The 26,519-nt window shown below is 35.1% G+C and overlaps 1 protein-coding gene across 1 annotated transcript in view; it reads right to left on the reverse strand.

Moving 5' to 3' along the window:
- Positions 1–26,519, reverse strand: part of Plxdc2 (plexin domain containing 2) — a 407,828-nt gene that overhangs the window by 13,562 nt on the left and 367,747 nt on the right. Inside the window, exon 13 of the mRNA XM_020169269.2 lies at positions 17,954–18,114. Within this exon, the coding sequence (XP_020024858.2) occupies positions 17,954–18,114 (161 nt within the window). The remainder of the gene's footprint in view (positions 1–17,953; positions 18,115–26,519) is intronic.

Below are 26,519 nucleotides of genomic sequence, written 5' to 3' on the forward strand. Positions count from 1 at the left end.
CTAATTAAAATAAACTGCTTCTGTTTGTGTTAGTGGCAGTGTCTGCTTCATGCATTATTCATCACTTTTTTCTTAAAAATGGTACTGGGGTGTGAAGAGGATCAAAATGTGTTACATATATGTATGGAGATAGCATAAAGAAATCCACCAAATATTTTTTAAGGAAAAGAGGGGGGTTAAGGGAATATATAGAGGGGATGAATTTGCTAAAAATACACTGCATGCATATATGGAAATTTTAGATGAAACCCCCTTGTACTATGAATCCTAAATTTAAAAAAGAGTAACATAATGTTTTGTATATCTCCTTGTACAGCTATAAATTCTAATGAAGCTTGGGTGTTCTTTTGTACTTTTTCTGGTTGTCTTATTTTGGGTCTTCCTCTTATGGAAGTTGCCTTCATCCTAGAATTATCCTATAGATAATCCTGAAGTACTATTTATAACCAGGATTGACACAAGTCCAAAATGAAAAGTATCTCAAAGCAGACAATACAAAGCAACAATCTAATGGGATCAACAACAACAAAAGAATTCATATAATTCACTCGATTTTCTAAAAGATAAAGTATTCAAAGTACAAAGTACATGACTTTCCACTGTCTGCTAAGTACAGACTATTTAATATGGGAAGAAATTCTTTTTACTCATACATCTCAAACACTTAAGGTAGATTAATTTGTTTCACTGACTGGTGGTTCTCAGAGTTGACTGAAAATACAATTACCTTAAGAGATTAAAACAAAAACATAAACTGATGTTGAGGGCTATCCAGGCAACCTATCTCAGAATCTCCAGGTAGGGCCTGGGCAAGTATATTTTTGAAAAGTTCCTTAGTAAACCAGTGAGTAAAGTGGGGGATGAGAACCAACCATGGTCTTCTCTCAGTTTCCTGTCCTTAGATCATTATTTTGACTCTGAGACTTTGCCTAGGGTTCTCACTCAATCTTAAATGCCACTTATTTCATCATTTTTACTTAGACAAACATGTATAGTGTCACAGAATTTCCAGGAAAACTTTCCAGAGCCCCATCTACAGATTAGAAACTACTTATTCTACTGTATTGTTTCAGACATTTCCTAGTATTTTACCAATATTTCTTGTCTTATTCTTGTATATATGTGGTTCCTTATGTAGTTGCGTACATGTATATGTATATTATCCTGTTCTCTCTAAATATCCTAGAAGCTAAATGTCATATTCTGTTAAACTCTGAAATATCCTCAGCAATGGGGCACTGAAGATATTTGACACTTGGAGTGATCCTTTTTGAAACATCTGTGTTATTTTCAGTAACAATCACAAAACATGAAGAACAATAACGGCCAAAGAAAAAAAGAGATGCAACTAAAAGTTTTTCTCTGAAATTCATTGATTTAAGCATCCTGGAAGAAATGAAAAATAAAATAAATATTGCCTTGAAAAATGGGAAAATGGAGTGAATATGTAGTTTCTGTTAAACAAAAAAGTGGTGGTATGGGGAGAAAAACAAAGACACATGAAGGAATATTGTCAAAGGAGCAAACTTGGGTGCACAGAATGATTTGTTTTTACAATGACAGAACTGAAGTTCTTTAAGTTCTGTATCTTCATATTTACAACCACCCTGCTATTATGTTTTGAGTGTACTGTTTTAAAAAGATATGTGAAATATTACGTGGACTAGATACACCACTGTACCTCAAACAAGTGCCAAAGATTCCAATTTGGGAACTTATTCTTTAAAGTACTTAGCTGAGTTCACTGTCAGGGGACAAGTGTGTAACTGGAGGTTTCCAGAATTGACACCCATGTAGAAAAAAATGTTTTCCAAAGGATAAATAATTAAACTGTGTTAAATTGAAACTTACATATATATTATGTCAGTAAAACTCAACAGTAGTGAAATCCACCCTGCAGCGCTTAGATCCTCCAAAATTTTTTAGGGAGGAATATTTTATCACTAACACAATTTAGAATTTCTAGCCTATGGTGATAATTAAGCCAATTTTATTTTAGTTAATTTTATTGTAATTATTCCATGCTTTATAGACAATGCACCCTCTTACCACCTGTACTTGAAGCAGAACATTTTGGTCTACCATAGCTAGGAAAGTGCTACACACAAGACTCACAATAAACGCTTGTGTTCATTTGCATGTATCTTAATTCTGTAGCATAACATATACATTCTTGAATGACAAGCTATCCTTTTGACTTTCATCCATTATAGGCAACTTTGTTGTCCAAACTGACAGTGATTGGTGATACGACTATTACTGCATTCAGTCAGCCAATAAAGTTACTATTTATATACTTATATGGCAAACAAAGTGCTACACTTAAGGCAAATATATTAGGGCAAGTCATATACTTACATTTAAAAGCTTAAACAGGTGCTATCTGATAGTACTACGTAAAAATACAAATGAAACTTGAGACTCAGTATAAGATCAAGAATCCACTGAAAACATTTAACAATACATGCTATGAGTTTCAAGGAAAAAGACCTAGGATTTGAGTCATCAGAGATGGTTCTATGGGAAAATGTCTACTAAGACAAAGGAGAAAGAAACTTGCCATTGATGCTCCCAGAAGACAACTCACAGGACTCATTCCTGGTCTTTAGATGATGTCAGCCACTGGTTTTGTGTGACTTGTTTTGATTTCATTCTCTACTTTACCTCCTGCCATAACTTTAATGACATTAATACTCATTACTTCAGGGTTCCTCTTGAATTGTTTGAAAATATCCACTTCCATCTTTCTGTGATCTTTCATTCTACATCACCTCAAAACAGCCACCTCCAGGATCTGCCATCACATGCCATTGCACTGTTCTAAATCCTTTGGATTATACAGCATTGGCTCTCTTTAGTCTCTCAAATTCCCTCAGCCTCACATCTTATCAGTCCAAAGGCCTCTTCAATCAATCTGACGATCAACTCTGAATAAGTTCCCCCTACCCTCATAAAAATCCTCATCTCCTATATTTTTTATTCCAGATCATAAGCAGCTGCAGCTGGTGCAAAAAAAAAAAAGTTACACAGTCAGGTTAACCCAGCCCCAAAGAGCTGTGCTCAAATGGCGAGTCAGTGTACTCATTCCGTTGTGGAATATTTGTTATCTTTTTTTTAATTATTGTTGTGCTGGGTGGGGGTATATCACGCTATTTACAAAATGTACACAATATGTCATACTTGAATTCACCCCCTCCACCACTTTCCATGTGTCCAAACTCCACCTCTTCTTTATCCAGCATCCAATCTCCTGCAGCTGTTCCTTGATTTTCTACTTCACCGCCCATTTCTACAAAGATTAAGACGTAAGAGGATGCTGATCCATGCCCTCTCGGTGTCTTCACACCTACTCATGTTTCCTTCTCATCCTTCTCTGGTGCACACTTGATCACTTTTCTTGCCCTATAACCCTGTCTCTGCTCCTTCACAAGCACCCAACATACTCCTGTCTACTGTTTCCTTACCTGATGCCTACATTCAACATTAGAAATAAAATCCTTTATCTGATGTCTCTTTGTAGCTCAGTATCTGTCTTGAGTGTTTGAATGCTGCGCTTCTACATTACAAAACTATTTTTACTCCATCAAATATGGTACCTGCTCTCTTTCTTAAAACTGAATTAATTCAAGTTACCAAAGGTCTGATTGTCAAGTGAATACTTTTATACCTTTTCTTCTCAGACATCCCTACATCACTTTATACTGCTCCTGACTTCGTCACTCCTCACCCTTTCCCATAGCTGACTTGATGATATAGTCTCCTGTTTTGCACTCTTTTTAATTCATATGTTTTGCTTTTCCTTTTAGCTGGTCCCCTCTTCTGGCTCATAAATATCACATGTTAGCATATCCTAAGATGTTACAGTGTGCTCACTAATCTCTATCTTCTCCATAGGGTTCTTGGACATCAACTTGCACTATTATAATTTCCATGTTCTCTCATCTATTCCTTTCCTTTAGTTGATTTTGTGAAGAGGCCCAGTTATGACTTGACCATCAGCTCAAACCAAACATGCAAAAAATTCATCCTCTCGCTTTCTTTCTTAAACAAACTTGTCTTCCGATGCTTCTATCACTAGAAAATTTAATTTCCCAGTTGCTTGGATTGTACACTTTGGAGTTATTTTTGATTCGTTTTTCCTCATCTCACAAATTCAGTACAATAGTCAGGACATTTTCCTCATCTTTACCACTAACCATCTGTAAGAGTTAGAAATTGCTTAATTTCCTGGAATTTCAGTCACCTTATCTGTAAAACAGGGATGTAAGAATGCCTACATTTACTAACTTCATGGGGTAATAGTGAGAATTAAGTATATTTGATGGAAAGCACTTTCAGACACAAATCTTCATGCAAATGAAAATTGTTAAATTCTATCTTCCTCCTTCACATGGCTCTTGAATCAGCCCTATTTCATTCCCTCAATTAAGATCCAAATTCAGCACTTAGCAACCACCCTTATATGTACACTGATACAATCTTCTAACTCAGTTCTAAGAGTTCTCAATTGCCACAAGTGGTTATTTTCTACTAAAGTTGAGTAATAATTTTCTATTAAGACAGGCAATTTACTTTAAAGAAAAGGAATTTGCAGTGGGTGTGAAAACAAGCTAGTTCACTGTTGTGCAGTGACTGGGCTAAAGGAGAAGATAATACTCTCTGGCCATAAATGTTCCAGTAAAAGTCAAATGTGAGTTAGTGCTGTTCCCCAAAACAATAAGACTGGCTGTATTCCTCAAGAAATTGTTCTCATAAAGTTATTTGTGTCAGGAACACCAATGTGTTTCTAAGTGAAGTCAAAGAGAGCTGGCAGGTTTTGGTCTTACCAGCTGTGACCTTAAGGATAATAAATAGGAAACCAGTTTCTAGCGTACAGCAGCTGTGGGCTTCTACCAACATTTTAACCACACAATCAGGAAACAACCTAATGGGATCGTTCATGCTATCAAATTTAGGAGTGGAAACTATTTATTTGAAGATGTAAAGTGATGCCTATTAGTCAAACTAGAGCAATAATAGACAGACCATCTTATATGACCAACTTTTTCACAATTTCAATTTGTGTACATTTAAGTGAAATTAGTATGATAGCAAACTTTTTACCTATTTAAGGTTCTACATTGAAAAATGGGTACCCAGAATGGTTACCTTTTTTAAATCTTAGAGACATGATTTATTTTATTTTGCAGATTTGGATATGTACTATCTTTTGTCAAATCAATTTTAAAGACTGAAATAAAATGATAATTATGATCCTGACAGGAGAAACAGAATAGCGTTAGCATGGCAGGACATAAAAGCTAACGGATATGTGACTTAGAGGATCAATTGCAGAGATAGTTACAGACGGATGCAATGCTATAACTGACTAATAAGAGTGTTGTATCATTTCTTATGTAAAGCTTGTAGTGATGTTCACTACTGTCCATTACAAAGATACATTTAATTTCCACAAAAGCTTCATTGAGGGTACAATTCATTCACACTATGATAAAGAATGCTAAAAACAACTGTAAAGGTATTAGGTGAGGCAGGTTATAGTTCTGAAAGTAATTCCATTCATAACATTTTAAAAATGAAAAGAAATAAAAAAAGAAGATGACTGAGATATAAAAAAACCCTGCTTTTATTGTACAAGCAATGGCATAATATCCAGGGACTGATAGTATGGTTTGTTAATTATTGATATCACTTGCTCTTTTTCTTTTCCTTTTATCATTTGGATAAACTTACCAACAATTGCTCAGAAAAGAGAGTATGGGAAATAAATGAATCTCTGCAGTAAATCTTGATGTTTATATCATTTTGGTTGAAACTAATGACTACTGTTTAAAATAATGCTTTTAAATTATTTCCAATAGCCAAGATATGGAAACAATGAAGTATGCATCAACAGATGTATGGGTAAAAATATACTAACAATGAACTAGTTATCAGATTTCAAAAAGAAACCCTCCTATCTGTGACATGGATGAACTGGAAGACATTGTGCTACATGAAATGTCATAATTTCATATGCTGTGTGAAATAGAAAGACAAATACTGTCTGATCTTATTTACATGTGGGATAAAGAGAGTAAAATGCTTACAAACAGTAGAACAGTGGGTAACAGAGAAGAGGTTAGAGAGTGAAAGACATGGGAAGGACAAGGTCAAATGATACAAAATTGCAGTTAGGTAGGTTAAAGAAATCTAGAGAGTTTAATGTACAGTTTGAGAACTATAGCTAATAATGTATTATATAAAATTGGCTATGAGAGTAGATTTTAAGTGTTCTTATCACACAGAAAAGTAATAATGGGAAGTGATGCATGGATATGTTGCTTCATTATAGCAATCGTTTTTTGATGTGTATGTATAGTAACACATCATGATGTATACCTTAAATATACACCACTTAAAAAGAGTGCTTTATGCATAGTACACATAACTAAGTGATGGCTACCATACACGCACAAGCATGATGGCTTGCTTCAAGGTATTTCTTGACTCTATTCTCTTCCCCATCTTTATAGCTACCTTCTTTTTCTAATCTCTGTTGTTCCTGGAGTACTTAATTTTTATTCCACTTTCAGCATTTTCTCCTAGTGTGAGGCACTGTCCTGTAAGTTGGCCCTGAGAAGCCAGTTTTGAAAATTCCTTGGGCTATGTTTCTCCAGTTACTGCGGAAATGTTGCAAAGGTCCCTGCACTCATTTGCAACTATAGTTGGTACTTACCCCTCCCTCTTCTTACTGCTGCCCTCACTTTGGTCTGCTGTGATTTCTGGTCACCACCCATTGGCTAATTTGTGGTTTTCCTGTCTTTGGAACTGCATGATTTTTGTGGCTTCCCTTCCTTTTCTCCCACACAGATGGTGACAACATTCAGATTTGGGCTATGGGTGGTTATTACCTCTTGTGTTTAAGGCTGTATCTTGGCCATAAGTTGTCAGTTAGTTGTGTTGTACATGTTGCTCATAAGTTTATGATTTTGATTGCTAGTTGTTCTGTTTGTGGGTTTTATGAAAGACAAAAAGTTTATGCTGCTCCTACCACTGTTAGTATTTGAGAATCTTTCCTTAAGAAAGATTCACTTAAAGGACCTTTTACATTTATTATTAAATTGCATCATCTATTACTATGCAATATTTCACAAATTGATCTGAGTGGAAAATGTTACTGAGAATAGAGGAGTGTTTTGCTATTATATTCATTTTTTATTTAAAAAGAAAAATACACATTGCTCTACTATGTGCTGAGATAAAGAAATGAAATTTTGTATGTATGCATAGGTGTATATACATATATATTTATCTTACAGATCAGTAAGTGATAATGATATATATGTATGTATATATGTGTGTGTGTATGTATATATATATATATATATCTCCTTAAGTCTCCATCATGGAGGAACACCAAGTAATTGCAACATCCTTTTAGTTCCTTCTGTTCAGGAGATTCCCACCTTTTCTGTTTTAGGGAAAAAAATTGCATATTTTTTGGATGTGAATCAATTGCATTGTTTATCAGCACTTCATTCAACTTGAATGAATTCTGTGTTTGCTATACTTAAGAGAATGTGTAAGAAGCACTTTATCCACCAGCTGTAAGTATACTATAATAATCACAGATTCTAATAACATAGGAATGGGAAAATGTCAGTTCAAAATTTGAATGCAAATATTAAAAAACTCTCTAAGGCTGCTTGGCAGTGTATGGTGTATGAGAGGGCAGGAAGCAGAAGAGCAGAAGTGATTTTGAGTGGACAGAGCTTATATGTTAAGATGATCTAAGTAGCTGATCTCAGAGTAGTCAAAAGCTTTCAGAAAGAAAGAAAAAGATAGAAATGGAAGGAAAACATAAAATGACTTATTTGTAAGTAGCAAGTGCCTCCTGCCTCTTGAAGGCATATCTAGTCAAGGATACATTTCTTGCTAAAATTTAAGAAATATGTTTGAGGAGAGGATTAGGGGAGAAAGCAAAGAATCACACTCTTTGTCTTTGGTCCTAGGTTACTTTCTTTTTCAAGTAACTATTGGAAAATAGTAGTTAAGGCACTTTACAGCACTTATTATTTTAATAATAAGTTCCTTGGTGTTTATGTCGACTTTTCACAGGTTTATGTCGACTTTCACTGTCCAACAGTGACAAGAACATGACATCTAAGGAATTACTCAATACTACAGACTTCCACCAAAGGAGAAACTCGATGGCCTTTTCCCTAATTAATGCCTCATAAATAATTCTACACTCTGGATAGACCTATACCCTTCCTTTGTGTGTGTGTGTTTACTAGGAAGTTTCATGTATGGAAAGCATGTACAGAACTCTTGGGAGAGAAGGGAAAAAAGATCATCAAAACTTACAAGAAAAAAAATGAAGCTTAAATTCCAGTTTAACCACTTATATAATGTTTTAATACCTTCTAGGAAGTCCTAATTAAAGGCTTTTTTTTTTTTTGTGGTACTAGAGATCGAACCTAGTAAATTGCACATGCTAGACAAGTGTTCTACCACTAGTTACACTCCAAGTCCTTTGTTTTTATTTTTCTGTTTTTTGTTTTTGAGACAGTCTCTAACTTTGCTTGGGCTGGCCTTGAACTTGTGATTCTCTTGTTGCCACCTCTAGAGTAGCAGGCATTACAAATGTGAGACAGCACACCCAGTTTAGGGAGCATTCTTGAATGCTTATGTATTACTGAATATGCAACAGCTCACAATGCAGTTGCACCTCTGAGTACCTCTTACTAAACAAAGTCTTCATTATGCACCCAAATTTGTATTTTCATAGCATCTCCCCAAATATCCCCAGGTCTATCCCATAGTTCCATCTAGAACAATTGACATTTGTCAGCTCATTAAAACCAGTTGGGTACCACCATACTACTCCTTCTATGTTCATCTCTGGTAGAACTTCTCCTTTCCTTTATTCATTCTGGAATGAGTTGCAAGTCTATAATGCTCCTCTTTCAAGATGGAGTACAGAATGGACATTACTTTTGAGAAGAGCCATCTTGCTCTTTATGAAACACATATTGCATTTTCAAAAACTGTGTTTCTTTAGTGCTAGGTAAAAAATACAGAGCTTTGCACACATGCTAGCCTGTGCTCTACAACTATGCCCACTCCAGTCCATTTACCTTTAAATGACATACATTTTGAGATGACTTCTGACTAAAATTCAATGTTCTTTACATATTTTCATGCTACATCAAATTTTCCGCATAGTAAACTTATGGATATTCAAGAGTCAAGCCTAGTTACAAATTACTTAACCACAGTTAGATATTTCAAGGTCAACACCAAAGGGGAAAAACTAAGGAAAAAATAAGATTTGACATAAATTCAGATATCAAAAAAAAAAAAATCAGGTACACAAGAGAAGAATACCCTTTACTAAAACCCTAAGACTTTTGAGTTGCACAGTAATTTTGAATAACTGTGACCAATTTATTTTCTTTTTATGAAAGAAAAGTGTCTCCTTTTTATAAAGCAAATATTATTTTTCTTTTAATGCCTGTGCTAAGTAACTTGATAATCAAGAGCTGATATTCAAAAAACAGTTTTTTAAAAAATATGAGTGGCTTTCATCTATTCAAAAATTATCACATATATGGTGATAAATAAATTCATTAAGTCATAGATTTATTAAATAATAAATACAGTAGTTAACTGAAAGTAGAGAATATAGATGTAGAACTAATGCCCGAAATTCAATTGGTACACCACATAAGTAAAGTTGCTTCATTTTGAGTTAAAAGGTCTTTTGTTTATGTTAAAGTTTTTATAGAGTGATCACAATAAAGTAGAATGGAATAATCTTAATCTTTTTGCAAGTTAAAAGTATCTTTGGTTAATCATTTCTAATCAGATTATGAAAAGCATGATTATTACCATTGTTTATAATAAACTCTTTTATATTTCTCTTCCCTAGATTTTTAATTTTTTAATCTCTGAAACTCAAATTTACAATTGTAATTTCTTACACTCACAAATGATTCTAACCCAAGCATGTGATAATAATCAACATATTAATACAGTTGTTTTGTATTTCTGCCAGAAAAAGCTACCTTATGTGGAACCACCAGAAAAAATAATTTTATAATGGAATAAATGTGTTGTTATGTGAGACAATAATATTGCTGAAATTAAAGTTTCTATGATCTTTCTATCCACAGATAGAAAGTTTTATGTATTTATTTTAACTGAGAACAGTTACCAAAGTCACTAGGAAGAAATTACTCAATAGTTGGTTCTGTAAGAACAGTAATCTTTCCAAGACCTAACAGAAGAAAAGGATCTGAATGCTTGGAACATATATTCTATGCTTAAAATGATACAATTCAAGTATGCAAATGCCTAAGTGAACTGTAGATCTGGAGGTTATCCTTTATTTATTCATGTGATTCTTTCATTTATGAAAAGCTTCCCTGAGGAGACAGTCTGTCTGTCTATCTGTTTTCATAGTCTCATGTACCATTAAAAATAACCAGTTAGGGAATGGTAATTAAGAAGCAATTTGAATAGAGAGCTCAGTGAAGTATATTTTATTCAGTATTTTTAATAGTTCTTTCCAATGAAGAGGAGAAACTATTTCATTAAATTAGAAACACTATTTTAGTTTTAGGAATTTAAATGAAAATATGTTAACCAGAAAAGTAAACAAAATAATTCTTATTTTGATGATTGCATATAAAAGACAATCACCATGAACCTGAAGTGATGTCTCAAAAAAATTCAGTGATGTAAACATAAATAAAATTCTAGCATCTTATGCTGGGCATGTCACATATCGAATAGCTAATCCTAGCTACTTAGGAGAAGAGATAGGAGGATTTAGACCCTATCTAAAAAATAAATTGAAAGCAAAAAGACGGGTGTGGTCCAAGTGATAGGGCACTTGCCTAGCTAGTGTGAGGCCTTAGGTTCAATGCCCAGTGCACCACGCCCCCCTCAAAAAATCTAATGTCTTATAATAGAAATTGAAGAAAGAAAATCACAAAGAAACTGTCTCTCTTTGTAAAGTATCCCAGTTTCACCTCTTTTCCTCTATATTTTGCTATAATTCTGGAACACTGTCTTCTAATAATACAGCTTCCTTAATGAGAGGGGTCAAATCATTTCAGTTAGGTTTTGCCTAATCTTTCCTTTCTTGTAGAAGTTCATGTTTTGCCTATGAGTACCATCTTTTACCTCTTCTAAGAATAGAAATAGATATGTTTTATTTCAATGGGTCATTTTTATTCTCCTTGAGTTTTCTTGAAGACTGGAATAAGACTAAGAAATATCTTAAGGGCAAAACTCAGTTATAAAAAATATGTGACTTCAAGATAAAAAAAAGATGCATGAGTCTATGAAACTATGTCTCTATTTACTATATAGGTTAGTCAACAGATCATGTCATCCAGATTCCCAAGTGTTACTTATCCAGCAGCTGCAGAGTGAGATGCCAAATTTTTAGTGAACACATTTTTCTCCCAAGCAGCAGCCTCTGAATCCTTGCCTGACTCCTTTCCCTGGCTTCCTTCCTAGTGGCACTATGGACTGCCAGGAAAAGTGGAAGGCCACAGCTGCCTGTGTTCCTTCAATCATATTCTCCATGAGTTCTTGTTCAACTTGCTTAGGACTGTATCTTGAGTACCTTGCACACAATGAGTTCGACAAATATTAAATGAATGAATGAATAAATGAATGAATGAGTGACAAAGCTAACATATCGGTTAGCTTTGTCAGCCTCTTGCCTCCTTAAGCTTTTAATATGACAATATGGAGAAAACCAACATTTCTTTCTAATCTCCTCTTCTCTGCAAGGGTTTCTACAAACCAGCATCCTCAAACAAAAGCAGATTGTGAGCTACATTGATAATTCTGCGTTTATTTAAACCAATATGCTCAGATGTTATCATTTCAACCTGTAATGACATATTTATAATGAGACATTTTGAATTCTATTTTTTGTACTCCAACCTTAAAGTCCAGGGCAAGTCTTACATGTATCTCATCATAGACTAGTCACATTTCCAGTGCTTGCTTGCTGCATATGGCCAAGGGCTACCATGTTGACTGCACAACTCTATATCCTGTATTTTCTCCCATCTTCAGAGTAAGAGTTATAACCTTTAAATAAAAGCAAACTCTATTGCCATTGTACTTCCAGTCCCTTTGAAGACCAGGAGGGGCATTGTTCCTAAAATTTTTGCTTTTTTTCTTTACTTCCTTAACATTATCTGATCTCTTTGTTCTGATTTCTTTCTCTCTGAGGATGTTTGAAGTATTGTTATCAGGATGAAGTACTCATAGTTTTCACTTTTCCATTAAAAAAAACTCCAGTATTTTTTTCAGAGAATCTATTTTGCAAGATGTTTGTCATCTTTATCTTATATTCTTATCAATTTATCTTCATTTTTATTCATGGAGAACCATCAAGCCAGCATAGGTATTCAGATGGTACATTGTTTAAACATACTAAGAAAAATAAAAGTAGTGTTTAACATTAATTCTGTTATTAACATTGCTAATCTAGTTGGGCATGGTGGTACATGTATGAAATTCCAGCTACTCAGGACACAGGTAGGAGGATCATGAGTTCGAGGCCAGCCAGGGCAAAGATAGAAAGACCCTGTCTCAAAAGCAAAATTAAAAAAAAAACTCAAAGGGTTGAGGGCATAGCTCAAACAATACAGTACTTGGCTAGCATGTGTGAGGTCCTGGCTTTAATTCCCAGTATTGAAAAAAAACGTTTTGTTGTCTAAATTATTTTGTTTATAGTCTAGAATCTTTTCCAGGGAGGTACTGGGGGTGTAGCTTGGTGCTAGAGCTCTTTTGAAATTCATGATGCTTTGGATTCCATACCTAACACTATGAAAAAAGATTTTTTCATGGAAGTATCTATTTTGTATGATTATCACTTTATAATATTATTTTCTCGACATTCACTTAGATTAAATTTATGTATTTTTATTTAAAAATCTTAGTGATGTACAATGAACAGCATTTAATAGTGCTAACATTGACCTCTGTGACATATATTCATGCATCAGTGAAAGTTGTTATAAATCACAGAATTTATGCCTAGAGATGTCAGCAATTGTTACATTGAATGTAGAACCTGAAGCACATCAAATCTTCCAAAGAAATGTTAGTTTTATCGAAGTCTATTAAAAGTTAAGGGACATGTGTTTATTTGAGTATTTGCTCTCTGTCAGTTTGCTTCAAGATAATAAATTGTATTTTAAAGCAAGCACAGGTATTCTTGTATGATATCATGGATTTTGGTCAAAATCAGATATCTTTTTGAAAATAACTGAGAAAAGCCAGATATATAAACAAAAACATAAATGATTAACATCTACTAAGTCATTGCAAATTGTCAAGAAGATATTTTAAACTATATCTTTCAAATCTGAGGATGATGAAGGAGGATTGCAGGAGATAAATTAGTGAGAGACTATTCTGCCAAACTGAAGAGAGACTGGGAGTTTTAGGAGATTGGAACTCATACTCTGGATCCTGCATATGAAGTCATAGGATGTAAACAGTCAATTCACTTGTTTAATTACACAGATTATAGGGTGATAATTTGCTTTATTATCTCATTTCCTTCCCACAAGCAAGAAAATTGAAAGATAAAGCCTATGTAAACATTGTATATGAGGAAGAGTGTCTGTCCACCAAGTGTACAATAACTGGAATATGTTTTCTACAAGAACAAAATATACAGATAAGAGCCCCTGTCATTATAATCATGACTCAAAGTAGATAGCAGTTAAACACGGCTAGAGAACTGGGTATATATCTTTGGGCAATGATTCTGCAGTATTTATTAAATGCCTTTAAATTATTTATTTCTTTCCTTTGTGCATTGAGGAATCTGCTCTAAGGAAATAATGCATGTCCTTAGATGTACATAACCCTACATTTGTATTTGCAGTACAGGAAGAAAAATCTAACACTAAGAGAGGCTGCCCAGTTAGGTGGTTAAGGGTAGTCAGAGGAGTTGGACCTGGAGTCAAATCCTGACTCCACTACTGACCAAATGTGTGATGTTGAAGAAGTTTCTTCAGTTGTCTGCAAGGATTAAATGAGGTGAAACTTCTACTAGCAAATTTGATAAATGTTAGTCATTATCATTAGTATATCCATAATGGAACTAATCATAGTATGAATAAATAGGAAATGCATATTTTGGGGGAGATTCTCTGCAATAGCAGATTGGCTGTGTGAGCTCTGGTACATCCACACAGGCAGAATCATTCAATTTCATCACAGTATATGCTGTGTCTAACACAGGAACTAATTTATACAACTGTCCATGCAGTTTACATTCACAGACTATGAAATATATAGGATACATGTGAGGTCACACTTTGACATTACTGAAATTTGGCTAAATTAGTGAAAAATAGACTCTTGTAGAATTATAGATAAGGATGCAGCACATATTAATTGGTTGCATGTGATGCATCCTAAATTTAATGCAATCTGTGGTTGACAGAATAAAAGTCCCCAACCATGTCCATGTCATAATCTCCAAAACCTGTCAATATTACCTTAAATGTCAAAAGTACCTTTTAACCCTTTAGATGGAGACATCATTCTGGACTGTTCAGTTGGGTCCAATGTAATCACAAGGGGCTTCATAAGGAGGAGGCAGGAGAGTCCATGTTAGTAGCAGATGTAATGACAGAAATAGAGTATGGATGAGTTTAAGGAGAGACCACAAGTCAAGGAAAGCAGGCAGCCTCTAGAAGTTGAAAATGGCAAGGAAACTATTTTCCTACACAGCATCCCAAAGGAACTAGCCCTCAACACCTTGTCTTTGTCAGATTGACTTAGAACCTCTGACCTCCAGAATTGTAAGATAGTATGTGTGGTGTTTTAAGGTCCTAGGTTTATGGTAATTTGTTACAGCAACAATAGGAAACTACACACAGTCTTAGGTGGAAAAAATTTTCTTTTGATTCCTAGGTGCATGCTAGGCTCTCTGCTTTCTGAATTACCTCTTGTCAGCATAAGAGGCAATCGATACAGAGTTATGAATGAATATTGAATGGAATAGTTTATAGCTATTAAAATCATGTTTACAAGGAGTTCATACTAAAATGGATAATGACATTTAAAAAACAATATCAAATTGCACTGCAGTGAAACCACAACAATACTAAATGGATAGACATGAAATTACACCTATAATAATTCCAGAAGAACATCAATTAGAATATTAACAGTGATTGTTTCTGCATTCTAAGATAATAAATAAAAGACTTTCCTTTTACATTTCTGCAGTGCCTTAATTTTTCTATAGCAAGCAGTATCATAATGGAAAAATATATCAATTTCATTTAAAAACCAGAGAGCAGTATAACATGGAAAGTAAAATGTGAAGGAAATGATATTGCTACATACAATTCCCCTTTTTACATACCCAAACTTCTAATTTATAATTAAAAATCTTCAAAATCATGAGGTCTGATATCTCAAAGATCATACCCCAGATCACCATGGTTCTAGGTTTGGACTTTGTACACATTGGTTAGCTTTAACAATGGCACTGTTATGATTAGCACCTTCCAGAACTCATCCCTGAGCAGCCACAGTGAGCTGCATGGCTACTGCAGGGTGTCACAGACAGAGCAATTTAAACAGATTCTGACAAGTGACTCACCAGGATGGAAAAAGGCAGAAAGTTGAAAAGGTGGGAGTCCACCAAATGATTCTGCTTCACTATGTGTGGAAAGGCAAGTTATTCCTAGAACTAGGACTGCTTGACCTTGGATAAGTCATTTCACCCCTCTCAGCCTCAGTCTCTCTCCATGTTACTAGGGTATAGGACAAAATAAACACTAAGCTTCTCCCTAGCTGTAACATTCTATAAATATACATGTATGTAAGCATGCACAAACACACTCCATACAAATGTGGCCTTACAGGCTCTGATTATTAAGCAATGAGATGAATTCAAAAGGCAAATGCAAAAGAAATACTCCTGCTATATTACAGTCTCATTTTGTACTTACACAAATTGCTGTGAACTAGCTTTAACTAGGTCCTTCACACTGCACAATTTGCTACTAATACCATTACTGTCACTTACTTCATGGCATCCTCTTTTTCATAATGTCAGAAAATAAAATGTATAGCATACTGAAAAGCTCCAACGCTTGAGGGCTTATAGCAGCAGTCACAGTAGCCCAATGTCTGCTGGTCATTGAGACTTTTGGCTGAACCCTTGTCAACTCTTCCAGGAATGCATTCATTGACCTCAAGCAAGAGGCCCATTTTGTTTCATGAAAACTGAGCACATTAGCAAAATTTAATAACAGCTTTCTGACTAATGCAATTCCTGTCACTATAATATTAAATGAGGGCGCCATTTCTGAAGAGTGTGCTGTTCATGAAATCTTCCTGCAATTTTAAAATGTCGTAAGATATTTATTCTGTGTTTTCTTAACAGGAAATACTGATGGAATTCTTAATTTTCAAAGGAAACCTAGGTTATTTAATCCAGATTTTAAGGAATTTATGGGTCTTGTAGGCTAGAATAAATAATACAAAGATTTAATACTGATGCAAACCAGAAAGGTCAATGTCAGAGAAAGGTATGGGTGTGTTACTACGAATAAGAGTTTCAGAGGAAAGGGATCATGTCCAGCAGGAAGGGGGCCTAGGAGAGCTCGGGAGTCACATGGTATGGAAGTTTGTTTGGCACTTGAATTCAAGAACTCAAGTGGGTTGGAGGACTTTCTTGGAGGAGGAAACAGGATAAACAATGCTTTTGTGGCATGAAGCATTCAGGATGTGCATGGAGAAGAGGTAAGAGTGAAATATGACAGTAGTTCTAATGCAGGTTGGGGAACCATGGCTAGTGATCAAGATGATAAATAAGAACTGGATTGTCAATGCATTAAATGCCCACATGAGACTACTCTCTAGTCTACAGATGTAAGACAGCTGCATAGGACTTTAAAGAAATTGTTTAATTTATTTGCACTCACTGGTCTCTGTTATAGGAGACAAAGATAATTTTCACTCTGCAGCTTAAAAGACATAATTTCTCACCTTACAAGTGAACAAAATTCCAAGCAACGTTTTTGCACATCATACAATGAATTAGATTTGAACTCTTGCATAGTTGCAACTTGGCAAAGGAAGACTTCCTTTATTACTCTAGTAGTTGTGGTATGGTTTGGTGTTGGAAAAGGAATGTTCCTATGAAGATATTAGAATGAAAATTGCACATGCATAGAGCACAGGAACCCAATCTTCTAGGGGAGAGAAAGGGACTTAATCACACTGACTGCAGTCAGTGGTTTCCAGCTCCCCAGTTCCAGGCTCCTAAACACTTGGATTTGGCTATGGCCCCTATACAGTCCTTTCTGACACTGGTACTAAAGCTACATTCTGTACATGAAAACACAGCACCAATTCAACCAATTCAACATGGCACTCATTTTATGTGTGTATGAGTACATAATAGACACTTTATGTAAAATGGCAAGAGCACATGCCATCTTATTTTTATGTAGTGAAAATCATACTTTTCCTATGTCTTTTGTGGGCATTTTGACATCAGGCCCACCATATTGTATCACACACAAAGCCAATATTTAATTAGTATTTACTCATTGATTGTTTTAAGGTAAATCCTTCAACCTCCAGGATATGCTGAATATCCTCCTGGGATTAAGAGAACAGCTGGTTAGCATACTTGATAAAATAGACACAAAGGTATGGTTTCTATTTTCCATCAGATCTACAAAAACCATGATAGCTTGTTTATTTAAAAGCTTCAGAGATAAGAGGACTGAACTCATAATAGGAAAGCAATCTATCAACATGTATGTGTGTGCAGGCAATGTGTGTAAGATCCACCAGCTAGAACCTGACAAATCAGGTGCTAAATATGAAATACAGGTGGTGTTCCCAAATGAATGTTCTGTATTATTTTTTAATGTGTATCCTTGGTACTCACCTCAATAAAGAAGATGCTGGCTGCTGATGTTGGATGGTGATACATATAGACTGTCACCAGAATGGCTGCTGCTATAATGAGGACCAGGATAAGAATTCCAACAATGAGACCAGCATGGAGTGTTCCACCTTTCTTCTCGGCTGCAGTGTCATCTGTTGAAGCTGAAATAAAATCCCAGTTGTCAGGGCCCTCATATATGAACCTTTAAGTCTGAATATACATTTACTGGGAAATTTATGTTTTTTAATAAAACAATATTTAAACATTTTTATTTAAACTGTAGCATACAAAAATATTCCACCATGCCACAGCCTGATATCATGTTCTCTAATTTTGATTGAGTTGCTTTCCACCGTTATACACACTTTCAGAGCTAGGAAGAGAGGGAATTTAATTTCCAAAATAATAAGTGTCTAAGTCAAAGTCAATCAACCAAATAAAGCAAATCTCTAAAGTCTTCTCTTGTTCTAAGATTCTGTAATCTTTGATGATTACCCAGGCATTTAGAAATCTGCCTAAATTATTTGCAGTAGGTAACTGTATCTTAGTGCATCATATGACTGGTATTTTTGAATCATTAGCTAATTCTTTAGGACTCATAGAAATTCCAGAGCAGTGGTTCCTAATCCTTTTATTAACAATTTATCTATTATTATTAGGCTTTGCTTCTATGCTTTCAACATTCTTTGTCTAGTAACTCTCACTTAGTAAACATTAGTTTATTTATTTTAAGTTTCTTTGAATACAAAATAAACAAGGCTACCTATCAGAATGAGTGGTTCACTGAATTAACAGAACTCTAAATAAAGCAAAGGAACATGACTTCCTAATTCTTTACACTCATCCTTTATTTATTTATTTATTTGGTTGCTGTTGTTTATTCTTTGAGACTTATTGTTGGTGTTCAGCAATTCCTTTCTAAACATAATGTTAAAAATCCTAGTTTTCCCTCACATAATAGAACTTCACTAGTGAAATAAATAAGTAGTGATTTATTATATAAAAATTGATCTACAAGGTGCCAGATATATATGTGTTGCTTTGCAAATATAAAAATCAACAACTCTAAGAGGTAGGCATTATTCTTATTTCCTTTTCATAACCAAGGCACAAGGAAATTAAGAAATGCGCTTAGCTTGCAGGAATGTTAAGATGGAAGTGGGCTCAAACAGAAGCAGACTGGCCTCAGAGTCTAAACTCTGAACCTCTGATCAATATTTTCCCAATTAACACTGAGATGTATGTATTGCTGTTTCCTCTTATTTCATGTGGTGAGTTCTGGCAAAGAATTCTGAAAAGAACCCGATAATTTCAAGTGAAGGAAAATTAATTAAAAAGACAGTTAAAGAATTAGCATTTGTGCCTCCAAGAGGGTAGAGGCTGTGATTCTCTTGTCACTTCTCTGGGAGTAGGGCTGAGGTCAGTGTCTGCCAGATATTTAAATCCATGTTTGGGAGAAGAGGAGAAGGGAGAGTGAGAGAGGAAGAAAAAAAATGAGAGAAAAATAAAAGCAGCTGAAAATGGGTTACAGTTACTGGAATGACCACTTCTCCAATAAAAATCAAATGAGGCTGTAATGAATGATCTCATCTGTCTGGTCTTCCTTTACCTTATCTCTATAAAGTGGTTAATAACAGTAATTATTACAGAGGGTTCCAGTGAGAACTCAACATTTAATATGTGCAAAGTTCTCAGGAGAGTAACCGGCATGTAATAAGCAGATTGAGGCAAATTACAGTGTCAGATTTATGATAACATATAAACCATGTTTTTGCCCTTAACACTTGTTGCTTTAAAAAGTTTGACCTCATTGTTAAGTATGCTTATATGGCTACATCTTAAGAACTTGGTTTTATTCTTATTTTTATAAGAGTATGAGACATTTTTCATGGGAAGCAGAATTAATCTAAAATGTTGCTTTGGAGAAAAACAAAGTGGCAAAAATATTTACTTGCATCAGAAGAAAAACTTTGAATGTTTTCTTTGAATTCCAGGTGTAATTCTATTTACCCATCCCTCCCTCCCCCCCTCCAATCCTACTTCCCTCTTCTCTTCCTCCATAGCTCTATCTCTCCAGCCATTCTTTTTTCCTCTCTGCATTTATTTCTCACTGCCTCTTTCCCCTATCAATCAATTCATCCATCCATCCATCCATCCATCCACCATCTCTATTTCCAGGATTTGTAGCCTTTTTATACACAGCATGCTGGGTTTCAGTATCATGATTTTTGTGCGTGTATGATGTGGAAGGGAAAGCAAGACCTTTCTCTGAGATGGTTTCAGGGTGTCACTTCAGAGTGGGTCAGAGAACCAGAATCTGCTATGGAAAGCAGCAAGTAAGAGGCAACCCTTCCCAGAAAGGAAGAAGAGAACAAGGGACATGTTTTATTCATTAAGAGCCCTTTTCAGAACTAAAATTATCTTTGAATTGCAGGATCTACACTGACAATCTTCAGAATATAAAATAAAATAAAATTGGCACCTTCAGTGTGGTAAGACTCAGCCACTCCTTTTATTCAGACATATTTACTCTCACCATTGCTTACTTGTACTTCCCATAATGATTTAAGTTACATTATCTCCATTTAAAACTTTTCTTTTGCGTGCAGTGGCTTATGTCTATAATTGTAGTGACTCTGGAGGCAGAGACTGGGAGTATCAATTTGAGGCCAGCCCAGGCAAAAAGTTCACAAGACCCCATCTCAACCAATAAAAACTGGGTGTGGTGGTGTGTACATGTGATCCCAGCTATGTGATAAGTATAAATATTGGAATGGCAGTCCAGGTCATCACACGCATAAACCCTATGCAAAACGGGTTGGGGTGTGTCTCAAATGATACAGCACCTGCCTTGCAAGCATGAAGCCCTGAGTTCAAATCCCAGTATTGAAAAAATTCTTTATACTGCTTTAGATGTTAGATATATGATCATGTCTAATGCAAGTTTTACACTTTTAGTTTGTTACTAGTCAAATATTTGATAAAATTTTTGGATGCTGATCATTTTTATAAAATAAAAAATACATGAATTCCCCAATACTACAAACCACTGGACAAATATTGAGAGATGTATAGGTGTCATATGATTTTATGATGAATTGTGAGTAGCACAACCACTTAAGAATAGATGTAACAAAGTCAATGCCAAAACACTACAAGGGTGTATGTATGTCACATGTTAGTGGTTATTTCAAAATGCTTGTGAGTGATCATCTATATAAAGTAGCCAAAATGGCACACATGCTTTTGGATAACACACTTTTCTATTTCCATATTATTTAATAAATTGTTTTCTACTGCAATGATTCTACAAGTAGTGATTTCCTACACAGCACAAGCTCCTCTATTCAACTGCTTTCTAAGAACTTTAGAAACCCCCAGAAACAGGAATCAGGATAGATGAAATGTTGCCAAATATGATGGTGAGATAAGCATGGTGTTAATGCGCTTTGATTTTAAATTCTATGCTATTTGGTTTCCTGTTTAATATTATTGCTCAATCAAATTGCAGAGGTTTTGCATATTTATGGGCAAGCATGGACAAAATGCAGGGAGTTCTCTGTGTTAAAAGTGATAAGCACCTCAGATGCAAAACTGAAATTTTAAAAGTGTAAAAGCTCAGTAATTCCCATACTTGGAATTGGCTCAAATAAATTGATTTCACTCCTTCAGAAAAGACAATGGACTAAGATGTCAACTTTGGAAACAGTCATCCCCATGGCTTTTAAAGTGGCAGACAGAAGTAAGTGGGTCAGAGAGAACTCTGAACCTGCCTCAGGTATAGATTTATTCAGCTCATCAGTCTGTTAGGAATTAAGGCAATATTCAAACATGGCCAGAAGTCTTCTGATATTGAGGCTTAAAGTCTTAAACTCTTCTTAAAAGTATATTCTTTCATTCCTGTCCAAAAATAAACAAAACCAAACAACTGTCTTCTATCACACTCAGTGTCACACCCAGAAAAATTAAAATCTTTAATCTTTACTTAGCCTGAAATTGCATGCTAAGCTAAAAGGAATTAATAATAAAAGACAATAAGATGCCATACAATGAAATCTGTTAAGTCTTTTTTGCCTTACAGAAACATATTTTAAAAGTTAACAAAACAAAGGGCTTTCTTGTACTCTATTCAAGACATAATTAAAACCCAAATAAAGCACAGAAAATCAATAATATCAAAGATAATAGACTCTCATGATATATTGAGTGATGTGTGTAGTGTTTGTGACTTTTAATACTTTATAAATGAAAGTCAATATTTAGACACAAGGAGGACTGTAAGAATTTTCTTATCTGCATCTGCTATGGTTAGGTAAATTTTAGTCACCATAACAACAAAGACAACAGATTTGTAAAAAAACATTAATCACACAGTAGAAAATGGTTAAGACCTTATGTGATTATGTTTAATTTGCTCCATTCTGTGAAAACTTTATGATTAACTGAGTTGATAAGAGAAAACAGGAAAAAATAAGGAGTTGGGAGGAAGATGGTAGAATGAAAGAAGGAAGAAGATTTAATGTGTTGTTTCCTCAAAGTGTAACACTTAATTTTAAAGTTCTATGTCTCTATATTCTTTGCATTTTTTTCAGAATTTACATGCATGTGACATTGATAATGTACATTTTAGAAGTGTAATTGTCTAATATGCAAAAGATTTTCATATATTGCTAAAATGATCTGTACCTTTTATTAAACCTTGGCAATAACTGAAGTCCAAGAATAAAGTAAAACTACATTAGAAATGTTCCTTGTCTGAAATTTTATTCACTGTAGAATTAACTCTGCTCCTGGCCGAAAAGTGAAATACTTCAGCCCATAAATTCCATACTGTATTAGTATCCTTTGGGGGACTGAGGGCCTGATGGGTTGGACAAAGTCCTGTACAAATCTGCTCAAAATCCATAAATTGTATACAGACGATGCCAAAATATTCTTTTCTAAAGCTTCAGAATGAAGTTATATTATAAATGCTTAAAATGTTAGTGCTCCACTTTTGAATTAAAAACACACAGACATTCGGACTTTCTCTGTGGAATGTTATCTAACTCATTTATAAGTTAAAGCATGTAATGGAAAAAAATCAAGTGATAAAAAATTTATCTAAATTGACTCTTCTGGAAGTTTCCCTTGTAACTGATCTGATTTCATGGCTCCTGTATTTTCTGTCTTAGCTGTTTTACATTTTATATATGTGATCATGACCTTGACTGCATTCAGAATTTCCACGGGTCATTTATGCATTTTCCAATTTTTTTCATAATTCTCTTAGTTCTTCATGTTCTTAATCATGGTGTTACTACTTCTTGGATGTTAACTAGCCTGTCAATACTGTTCAGGTGTTAAGATATTTTCAAATGATCATATAAGCCATACTCAATTCATAATATGTATCATTGTGGTAACACATCTGTAACTCACACTGTGAAACTGCTATGGGAGGGATTTGGATAACTACTGTGAAAAGATAAGAAAATGGGTACACAAAAAATTCCCTTAAGTACATTATGTGTGGTAAGAACAATATCTGGCAAAGGCAGCTGGCCTGCCTATCTATAGATCTATCTATCTATCTATCTATCTATCTACCTATCTATTATCTATCATTTATCTATCTATTTATTTTTGCAGTGTGTGCAACTATGGGGCAATTTCATTCAAGGAAGCATAGAAAATGCTCTAGGCTGCAAGAGCTTAGAGTATGAAATCCTTTTTTTTTTTTAACACAATAATCCTTTAACTCTTATCTTTGAAAAATGAAGCTAAATAAAATTTCTGTGAAATCATATTCAAAGAAAGGTTCAATTACATCAGAATGAGGGATTGGGAAAAGCAGTCACCAAACCATGGCCTGTTTCCAGCCTCATTAAATGACTGGTGTTTTTATACATGAGTGTGTCTAAGCATCTGAAAGAGTGGATTTATGGTATTTATAGCTACTGTAAGACCAAAAAACAAATCTTTGGAATAACCCATTATTGTTTCTTAGTTCTTATGTGTATATATGCTACTCTTTGTAATACTCTACCTATAACTCCAATATTTAGAGCCATCAAGATCTTTAGCTTTAAAACTTTTCCCAGCCTTTTAACTTTTCTTAGTATTAGTTTTCCATAACAAGTAATCTCCTTTCTCTACTTAAAAATACACTCAAAGATAATTTTTGAAGAATAAATCTGCAGAAAAGAAATCTTAGTATCTAAATTTTTCAGTGCAATATGAAACTGAAAGATTTCATGGAATAGTTGTTTCTTTAATTCCCTGCCAAGTCCAGACATGGTAAAAATAAATTAGAGTTTTTAACTACAGAAAAAATTTAGTTGTGTTTTCACACAGTATATCACAGTGACTAAGGAACACCAAGAATAAAGCTGACAAAGTACTTGCAAGATCCAGGAGTTTAGAACAGAGTGAGTGTTTATGGCATTTCATCTATTCATTTCAAAATAAAGTCATTTATGTAAAAACAGAGCATTCATCTGTGTATGCTAAGGTGATCCCAATGAATGTTTACTACTCTATCAAATTCACCAGGTGTTTTGAACATGGGATAAACATCAAGCTAAGAAGGGCAGGTGTGGTGGCTCAAGCCTGTAATTCTTGTACCCAGAAGGTGGGGATTGGGAAGATCATGGTTTGATCTCACAAAAAAGTTCATCAGACTCCATCTTAACCAATGACTAAGTGTGGTGGTGCACAGCTATCACCTCAGCTACCTGGGAAGCATAAGTAGTCAGACTGCAGTCCAGACCGGGCCATGCTTTGTGAGGTATCTGAAAGATAGCCAAAGCAAAAAGGGCTGGTAGAGTGGCTCAGGTGGCAGAGCACCTACCTAGCAAGCATGAAAATCTGAGTTCAAATCCTATTACTGCCCTCCCCACCCCAAGAACCATGTTCAGAGCTAGGGATGTAGTTCAGTTGGCAGGGTGCTCATCTAATATGTACTATGCTCTGAGTTCCACTCCCAGCACCACCAAAATCAACAATAACAACAGCAAAACCTTTTGGAAAGACAGGTGTGTCCAAAGCCTCTCATCTAATACGCTAATATGCAACCTTTGGGTCTTCCAGGAATAGCATCAGGACCCCATATTGTCCAGCCTGAAGAACAAGCATCTTTTCAATCCTGTCTTATCTTCTACAAAAGGGGCATAATAGTAATACCTATCTCATCATGGTTGTGAAGACAAAATGTGATGCTTATAACATGCTTGGCACTGTGCCTACGATACAGCAAGTGCTCAATGAAATGTCTGCTATTACTAGTAGTACCATACTAATTGATGTTCTATGCATTGAGACACTATACTGATTCTATTAATGTCATAATACTATTATTAATCATTATTTTATTGATTGGTATTCTCATACCACTCTACCATAGCTGCATTACCAGGGCAATATGAAGACACTTAGAAGTATTCATGGAAATAGGCCATCCCATCCCTTACTGATGTGGGTGAGAGCGAGGGTATCTTTTGGATAGTTGTTGCAGTGGAAAGGTCAAGGTCAAGGTCAAGCTCGCATGCACTTTCACTGCAGCCCCACCTCTAGGGAAACATGCTGTCCCGAACAAGAATGGGGCCATGGGAGACAGAACCTGCCACCACTCTTGAATGGCAATAGCCCAAATGTTGAGGCCCAGTGGGCTAGCTAAATAAAATGAAGGCTTCGGTGGTTATTAGGAAGTAGTTGGTTTTGCAAAGAGCAGAATATTAAACCAATCTCAAATTCATTGGTGCCTATGTTTATTTCTAAACTTTATGACAACCGTTGAGTCTCCTAAGAAAGCAGGACTCATTTATTTGCTGAAGACATGAACGGTGATGTCTTGAATCTTGGCATCGACACCTTTGTCTTCAATGTGTTTCATAACTACATGACCTCCTGTTATTTGCTGTGATCTGATGTCTACTACAACTTCCAAGAGGTGAGCAGCATTCTATTTATGGACTTTATGTATTTCAGGACATAGAGTCTTACTGGGGAAAAAAAAAGCTCCCAAACAAAACAGAACCCAGATGGTCAGTTCCTGGAATTTCATTTTAGTTTGTGTTATTAGAACTAATGAACTGTGTCACATTTATGGAAGGCAGGAAGAAAAAAAGTGAAACCACCAAGAACCAGTTTTGTGGGCTATTTACTCTTAATTAGTTAGCATTAATGGAGGCAAAACATGGCTTAGCTTGTGCCATTAACAGAGATTGAATCAGTTATTCTGCTTGAGGAGAAAGACATAAAATTATATTTACATATTGACAGTTCCTTAGGCTCTGGAATATCAAACTTCCTAACATATATAACTCCATGCATGGAGTGTAGGTGAGAATGTGGTTAGTATAGAAGGCAAGCATTAGACTTGACCTAACATATTCCACAAAATCAGTTTTACAAAAAACCCCTTGGGTGGGCAGACACACTTCCATGAGTTAGGTACAGTTACCAGGATATTGGTTTCAAAGTGTTGGGGGATGGGCCGTTAGACTGGCTCAAGTGGTAGAGTGCCTGCCTAGCAAGCGCAGGACCTGAGTTCAAACCCTAGTACTGCCAAAAAAATTAAGGAATC

The sequence above is a fragment of the Castor canadensis genome, chromosome 15 (genome assembly GCF_047511655.1).
Source record: "Castor canadensis chromosome 15, mCasCan1.hap1v2, whole genome shotgun sequence".
NCBI lineage: Eukaryota > Metazoa > Chordata > Mammalia > Rodentia > Castoridae > Castor > Castor canadensis.